The 7,928-nt window shown below is 37.0% G+C and overlaps 2 protein-coding genes and 1 pseudogene across 2 annotated transcripts; all 3 read left to right on the top strand.

Moving 5' to 3' along the window:
- Positions 1–275: 275 nt before the first annotated feature.
- LOC133781708 (E3 ubiquitin-protein ligase SINAT2-like) lies at positions 276–3,258 on the top strand. The gene is made up of 4 exons (XM_062220777.1): positions 276–793; positions 1,004–1,455; positions 2,138–2,524; positions 2,753–3,258. Exons 2-4 carry the CDS (start codon positions 1,237–1,239, stop codon positions 3,071–3,073), a joined length of 927 nt encoding a protein of 308 aa, XP_062076761.1. The 5' UTR covers positions 276–793; positions 1,004–1,236; the 3' UTR covers positions 3,074–3,258.
- Positions 3,259–3,356: 98 nt separating this feature from the next.
- LOC133781709 (E3 ubiquitin-protein ligase SINAT2-like) lies at positions 3,357–5,924 on the top strand. Its single transcript, XM_062220778.1, has 2 exons — positions 3,357–4,269; positions 4,681–5,924. Exons 1-2 carry the CDS (start codon positions 4,123–4,125, stop codon positions 5,125–5,127), a joined length of 594 nt encoding a protein of 197 aa, XP_062076762.1. The 5' UTR covers positions 3,357–4,122; the 3' UTR covers positions 5,128–5,924.
- Positions 5,925–6,101: 177 nt separating this feature from the next.
- On the top strand, positions 6,102–7,001 carry LOC133784731 (E3 ubiquitin-protein ligase DIS1-like; annotated as a pseudogene).
- The last annotated feature ends 927 nt before the right edge of the window (positions 7,002–7,928 follow it).

The raw sequence follows: 7,928 nt of genomic DNA, 5'->3' as shown, positions 1-7,928 counted from the left end.
CTTTCAATTATATGAGCTACAAATTATCTATAACTGTTGATAATTTTGTCATATTGACAAAATTTTATCAATTAAGATACAAAATATCTATATTTTCAAAATGAAGAGTATCATATGCGTATTATTAAAATCAGAGTTATCAAAACTATACCTTACAAACACAAAAGATAGAAAATGAGTAAATTCCCTATTATTAAAAAAAATTTGGCATAAATTGAGTGAGAAGAGACAAAGCACACGCCTGCTGCTGCATTATCACATATACATACGACAACATATGTGTTCGAATGACTGAGCGACTAATGTCAATCCAACCCAACCCAAAACCAAAACCTTGACTCTTCTTTAATGCTTTCTTCTTCTTCTTCTTCTTCTTCTTCTTCTCCTTCTTTCTTCGTTGCGCTCTCATTCTCGAATCGATCTACGACACGCATAGTCCGGCAAGGGGCCGCTTTTGCGGAGGCTTCTCCACCTCATCGCAACACCTACCAAACGAAAAAGTTTACTTGCTTTTCTTGTCGTTTTTGGCTCCCAGGTTTAAAGGTTGACCTCAATTATTGCCTAGCAGGTGGTGGAGTGGGGATTTCTTGATTTAACTTGTGGATTTTGGCTTTTGGGATCGAAATCCCATCTGGGTATAAACCTGCTCCTTCTCATTTTCAATTGAGCGTTCTTATTTGTCTGTCGTTTCCATCAGTCAGTGGAAGATTTTGGCTGATTGGAGTGTTTAGACTCAGGATTACCATCTGGGTTTTGCGTTTCTGGGCTATTTTTGTCTCTAAAGATTACCCTGGTGAGTTATTGATCCGTTATATTCTGTCATTTTTTTCTTATTTTTTTAGTAGTATTAGTAGTGGAAATTTCTCTTAAAGATATTAAAGAAATGACGACTAAGATTGAGGATTTAGTCTATCTCATCAAGTATAGCCCTGCCTGATAAAAGGGTGCCCTTCTAATTATGTTTGGATGATTTATTGAAATTGATTCACCTTGTCTTTTCTAGGATAAACTTCACGTAGTTGGATGTCATTTGTGGAAATATTTCATCCACCATATGAGATACTGGTATAGCAAACAAGTTGCTAAAAGAAAAGTCTTTTTAGAAGGTTGATATGCTCTGCAGATGAAACAATAGATAGAGCCTTCATATTCTTTGAAAGCGTGATACATCTGGTGGAAATTTGTTGTCCTGATTTGGAGAATCAGTGTTGATATTTTAAAGGAGAAAAAAAAAACATGTCCCCTGGAGGTGGTTTCTGCAAAGAAATGATAGAATCCCATGTTACATATGGAGATTGTGATGCAGCAACATCAAATTTGGAGTTAAGAAGTTCACCTTTCAAGAAAGGTGCCTCTAGTTTGAGTGAAAATATTGGAATGGCGTCAAACAATGATGTGCACGAACTACTTGAGTGTCCGGTTTGCATGAATTTGATGTTCCCTCCCATTCATCAGGTACTTGATCATATTTCATATCCTAGAGAAATGATATGAAAGAACTAATGCTCTGACTCATGTAATATCAGTTTTGAAAATGAACATGCTTGTATTGTAGAACCATTTTTATATACTTAGCAAACTTGTTGCACAAAGCTAGCTCCAAGTTTCGAACCCCTGACCCCCACTCTATCCTTTTCCCCTTACCACTGAGGTAGCCTCAGTGGTTTAACATGCTTGTAGAACTTATGTGATTCATTGGTCAACATTTTGTGGGACTTCAAATGTTAAATAATGTTACCGAGAAGGGGTAGCTTAAACGGTTAGATATGTGGTTAAACAATGCCATTACTTTTGTGGAAGCCATGTACATGAATATTTAGTGATCTTCCTGTACTTTTCATAGTTATTTCTCTGGAAATGTGTTTGTAGGACCTTCTCAGTCAATGTATGTTACCTATAACTTGATGAAAAAGATAATCTCCTTGTTCAAGTTAATTATTGAATATCACACACTCATGTAATTCTGATTCTAAGTGAAGTTGAAATTGCAGCCCTGATTTTGCGCCACCCTCGTTATTTGTGTGAAAAAAATTCTTTTATATTATTTTATTGTCACCGATTCACTGTCATACATAGCAAGAAAAGTTTATATCCGTTTTTAGTTTAATAATATGAGCTTACTGCTCTTTGCTCTTAGTGTCCGAGTGGCCACACTCTATGTTCAAGCTGCAAGGCTAGAGTACATAATTGCTGCCCCACATGCCGCCAGGAGCTTGGAAATATTAGGTGTTTGGCATTGGAGAAAGTTGCGGAATCACTGGATCTCCCATGTAGATATCAAGTTTTGGGTTGTAATGATATTTTCCCATATTACAGCAAGCTAAAACATGAAAAGAACTGTAAGCATCGTCCATTTAGCTGCCCTTATGCAGGAGCTGAATGTTCTGTCACTGGTGACATCCCTTTCCTTGTAATGCACTTGAGGGATGACCACAAAGTTGACATGCATGATGGGTGCACGTTCAACCATAGATATGTCAAGTCCAATCCTCAAGAAATCGAAAATGCCACGTGGATGTTGACTGTATGTCCCTCTCTTTTTCTCCATAAATCTCTCTCACAACACATGAATGCCTTCGTGTTACTTAATTGTTTCATTGTAATAACCAACCAATCCCATTTCTTTCTCAATTGTGTCTCTTCTTTAAAATCACAAACTATATTTTTTTCGAACTAGGCTGCATAGTACATGCGTGATGAGACTTGAGTCGTTTTCATTTGGTTAACTTATGTAACTTCATATCTGGGGCAGGTTTTCAACTGTTTTGGCAGGCAGTTCTGCTTGCATTTTGAGGCTTTTCAGCTCGGTATGGCACCTGTTTACATGGCCTTTCTTCGGTTTATGGGGGACGATGATGAGGCGAAGCAATTTACTTACAGTCTTGAAGTTGGTGGCAATGGAAGAAGACTGATGTGGCAAGGAATACCTCGAAGCATCCGGGATAGTCACAGGAAAGTCCGCGACAGTCAAGACGGGCTAATCATTCAGAGGAACATGGCACTGTTTTTTTCAGGTGGTAGTAGGCAGGAGCTGAAACTGAAAGTGGCTGGTCGAATATGGAAGGAGAATTGAGCTAAATAAATACAAAACAGATTCTTCAATTACACTATGTATGGTATGGGAAGAAAAAGTTAAAGGCAGGGTAGGAAAACTATTAGGAATTTCTCTGTAAATGAGTAGATACATGTTGCTTGCTTGAAGTCAGATTACTATATTGATTTATTAATAAATCTATGAAGGAAACTTTCTTTGGGTAATCTTTATATCTTCTGCCATGAATATATGTTTATAAATGTATTTTCTATATACCATCTCAAAGTGCATATTAATCCATTTTGCAATATAAAAAAATTATGATAAAGAGTTTCAGTTTCAAAAAATGAGCTGGAAAGACTAATTTTTTATTATCCTTTGTTCGGACAAATGTAATTGTATATTTTACTTAAAATGAGAATAAAAGAAAGTTCACATCTTTACAGGAAGAGTTGAGTAATATGTAAAAATATATTTGTATATTTATTATTTTCGTCCTCAGTCACAGTCTTCAAGTGCCACCTCAAATTATCACATAATTTATTAAAAACCAATTAATTGTCATTTTGTACTATTAACTGCCAAAGAAACACACTACCGTACAATCCCATTCATGTTTATAAATTACAAACGACCAATGTCAATTTCAGGCTACTCAAAATTTGACTCTGGCTTCTTCCCATATATATGAACATAATAACATCCATAGCCTGAAACAGACCAAGAACTTCTTACACGCTCCAAGATTCAAAAGCTCGATTCAACTCTTGGAAGTTGGACTGAGATTTCTATTAATTTAAGTTGTGTACTCTGGTATCCTGGATCATAACCTCATCTGGGTATAAACCAGTTCTTGCTCATTTTACTTAGGCTGTTCTTATATTATTCTACTCTGTCACTCGAAATCACAATCTGGGTTGGTGGTTCTTGGTTATTTTTGAGGCGCATAAGGTGTTTTCATTGGTATGTGGTCCATTTATTTTGTGCATTTTCATTAAATACTTTATTCTTATGGTCTTTCTCATTAAATTTTTGAATTTTTTCTAGAACCAATCCTAGTTGTGATTGACATTCTGAGAGGAAGAAACATGTCTACCGAAAATGGCTTCTGCAAAGAAAAGAAAGAAGATTCTGATGCAACATCCAAGGAAACTGACTTTTCTTTGGGTAGAAAACTAGAGGAGCTTATTGAGTGTCCAGTTTGCAAGAATGTAATGTACCCACCAATTCAACAGGTACGTCTTTTCTCATAATATATTTATACAAAATGATGCCAAGAAAATACTTTCAGTTTCCAAGAATTCAAAAACCAAAATTTCTTGTGAGTGGAAAAGTTACCAAGTCTTTCCTTCATACCCCTCTGCACAACTTAATACCTCTTTTGTTAGAGCAACATAACATGAGAGTTTTTGCCGTTTTCTTAGTGTTCAAGTGGTCATCTTCTACGTTCGTCTGTTTTCTCAAAAAAGACTTTTCAGTTTCTAAGGCTCTCATGAATAGACTTGCTTGCAACATTTGAAGAATTCAAAAACCAATAACATTTCTTCGGACTAGAAAAGTTACAACAAAGTAATAGAATGTTCAATCAAAACATAACTTGTTATCCAAGTCTCATCATAACACGAGAGTTTTTGCTGTTTTCTTAGTGTTCAAGTGGCCACCCTCTATGCTCAAGCTGCAAATCTTTAGTAAAACGCTGCCCCACATGCCGGCAGGCACTTGGGAGAATAAGATGCTTGGTACTGGAGCAAATGGCAGAGTCAGTTGATCTCCCATGTGGATACGAAATGTTCGGCTGCAGTGCCAAATTACCATACCCGAGCGGCCTTAACCATGAGAAGAACTGTAAACATCGTCCATTGAAGTTATTCAACTGTCCTTATGCTGTGCAAGGAGATGCCTGTTCTTTCACTGATAACATCCCTTCTCTTGTGACGCATCTCACTAGTGATCACAATGTTGTAATCTATGAAAACTGTGCTTTCATCGGTACATACATTGGTCTCGATTCTCAAAGGCCTCCAATTTCTGTATGGAAGATAATTGTATGTTCTTCCCTCTCTCTCAGTCTATTCGTTGCTTTTATTCCTTGACTAATGTATGTGAGTCCATTTCTGGTGCAGGTTATAAGAAGTTTTGGCAGGCTTTTTTGCTTGCATTTTCAGCTTTTCGAGTATAGAAACGAGCCTGTTTACATAGCCTTTGTTCAACTCATAGGGGACGAGAATGAGGCGAAGCTATTCAGTTGCAGTCTACAAGGTGGTCGCTATGGCAGAAAGATGTCATGGCAAGGAGTCCCTCGGAGCACCAAAGATAGCCACAGCGAAATTCGTAGCAGCCTAGATGGACTAGTTATTCCAAAGCAATTGATATACTATGTTTCAGGTGGCTATTCTGTGGAGCTGGAACTAGTGTTGAAAATGGCTTAGCAAATATGGAAACTTTTTCTTTCTTTTTTTTTCTTCAAACAGTCATATGTTGTAAAAAAATTATCAAGAGTTAGCTCATTACTTATCTATGAAGGAATTAATATAACTTTCTTGGAGTAATCTTTTTCTTTGTTTCATGATCTTCACTACATAATACCATTTCTCACAAGTTAAGAAAGCTCATATCAGCTTGATTGTCTGCTTGTTGCAGTACTGGAAATCATCCATGAAAGATTGGCTAAATATAAAAATAGTAATGAATAAACCAATATATACATAAATTTGGGTTAGGCTCTAAGACATGCCAAGAGAAAACACACGTCTGTATCACGTGAACTAATCACGAACGACCAATTTTAACAGAGGCCACTTAAAATGTTTTGACTCTTTTATTAATGGCTTCTAAGCTAATTATCAAGATTCTAGAATCCATATACTACATACACAGTCATCTGGGCAAAGCCTTTCTTGGTGAGTATGTTTTTAATCCATTTATTGTATGAACTTTCTTTGATATCTCAACCTTTTTTCTAAAGCTTTCTTTTTCGAAGTAACCTTAATTATGTAATGCATCTCTTATCTCAGTTTCATTTCTAGGATCAACTCTAGTGATTGACGATCAAGAACAATGATAAAACATGTCTACAAGAGGTGGCTTCTGCGAAGAAGATAAAGAATCCCATGTTGCATCAACAGATTCTGATCATCAACCTGCAACAAATGAGGAGTTGAGAAGATCACATTCCAAGAAAACTGTCTCGAGTTTGAGTCAAATAGTCAAAGAACAACTCCAGTGTTCGGTGTGTGTGCACATTTAATGTACCCTCCAATTCCCCAGGTACTAATTCTCTCAACTGATATTCTTAAAGAATCCAAAGCCACACATTTCTTGGGACATGAAAGTTAGTGCTCGAGTGGCCACACGCTATGTCCAAGCTGCAAGGAAAAAGTGCACAACCGCTGCCCCACATGCCACCATGAGCTCGGAAATATAAGGTGCTTGGCGCTAGAGAAAATGGCCGAGCTACTCGATCTCCCATGCAGATACCAAGTCTTCGGTTGCAGTGACACTATTCCCTTTTGACAAAAGATTAAAGCATGAAAAAGGCTGCAAACATCGTCCATTCAACTGTCCTTTCCTTGGAGACGAGTGTTCTGTCAGTGGTGATATCCCTTTCCTTGTGATGCATCTCAAGAATGATCACAACATTTGGACACATGATCAATCTACTTTCAAGTTCAGATATCCCAAACCAAATCCTCAATGTATTATGCAGATAATGACTGTATGAACAATTCTCTTTTTAGGTTTTCAGCTGCTTTGGTAAGCATTTCTGCTTGCATTTTGAGTACTTCATGCTCCACATGGCACCGGTTTAGATGGGGTTCCTTCGGTTCATGGGAGAGAGCCAAGACGGGCTCATCGTTCAGAGCCATTTGGCTGACTCTTTCTTAGGTGGTGATATGCAGGAGCTGGGGCTGAAAGTGTCTGGGAGACTAAGGAATAAGGAGAGTTGATCATATCAATGGTGCATAAACAAAGACTATGTAGCTTACTTGAATTATTTGGATAAACTTTGAAAGTGTAATACCTAACTTCTTGAATCAAGAATTGATCTACTAGAACAAAACAAACAATTTAAAGCAAAGTAAAATCACACATAGAATTTTACAAGCTTCATCTGCACTGGGAACGAATTCCAGCCGACTAGTGCTTGGATCCGGTAAGATGTAACTTTCACTAATAAATCCAATGTTAATTACAATAACCAGTTCAGAAATGAAATCAACATCTTTACAAAACAAAAGTTGCAGATTACCCTAAAAACTTGAATAATCACTCAAGAACAGGTTCCAAATCCCTTGGAACTTGTGAACCGAATCTCTCAATTCAAACACTCAAGATCCCCTCGAGCAAGCTAGTTGAATCCCTCTACTAGCCAGATTCGAACTCCCTTCGAATCAGATCAGCACCTCCAACAGCTCTGCAACAAGCTTCACCTCCAACAATGGTAAACCTACAAAAACAGAAGAAAGAAAGAAGAAACGAAGAGAGAGAAAACCAAGATTCTGTTTTCTCACAATGACAAACTGACAGAAAGGGGTTAGGTTGTTAGGAACAGATTAATCTATTTATAGCAACCTAACCACTAACTAATTAACTAAACAAACAGCTAATAAGATTTAACACGTTTCCAATTAAACCGACAATCGTTGACGTGTACTTATTAATCTGCAGCACATAGCAGATGTAACTGGAGACTAACTAGTTCTAACAGAGACAACATATGCAATATACAATTCAAAGACTGAACAACAAACTCTGTAGATGAAACAACACAGACATATTTTGACATTCATATAAAAAAGGCTCTTACAAACTTTATTGATTCTTTTACAAGACTTTTAGCCATCATCTTATTGTGTTGTGATCTTCTTATTATGATATCAAATCACAATGGAAA

This window comes from Humulus lupulus, chromosome 6, assembly GCF_963169125.1.
Source record: "Humulus lupulus chromosome 6, drHumLupu1.1, whole genome shotgun sequence".
In the NCBI taxonomy this organism is placed as follows: Eukaryota; Viridiplantae; Streptophyta; class Magnoliopsida; order Rosales; family Cannabaceae; genus Humulus; species Humulus lupulus.
Note: the sequence above shows the minus strand (reverse complement) of the source record. Positions and strands in the feature narration are given on the sequence as shown.

What these genes read in the sequence shown, in the direction of transcription:
- LOC133781708 (XM_062220777.1), top strand. Translation starts at nt 1,237, where the DNA reads ATGTCCCCTGGAGGTGGTTTCTGCAAAGAAATGATAGAATCCCATGTT. An exon ending in TGTTCCCTCCCATTCATCAG is followed by an intron (nt 1,456 to 2,137) that starts GTACTTGATCAT and finishes CTTTGCTCTTAG; the next exon opens with TGTCCGAGTGGCCACACTCT. An exon ending in ATGCCACGTGGATGTTGACT is followed by an intron (nt 2,525 to 2,752) that starts GTATGTCCCTCT and finishes TATCTGGGGCAG; the next exon opens with GTTTTCAACTGTTTTGGCAG.
- LOC133781709 (XM_062220778.1), top strand. Translation starts at nt 4,123, where the DNA reads ATGTCTACCGAAAATGGCTTCTGCAAAGAAAAGAAAGAAGATTCTGAT. An exon ending in TGTACCCACCAATTCAACAG is followed by an intron (nt 4,270 to 4,680) that starts GTACGTCTTTTC and finishes CTGTTTTCTTAG; the next exon opens with TGTTCAAGTGGCCACCCTCT.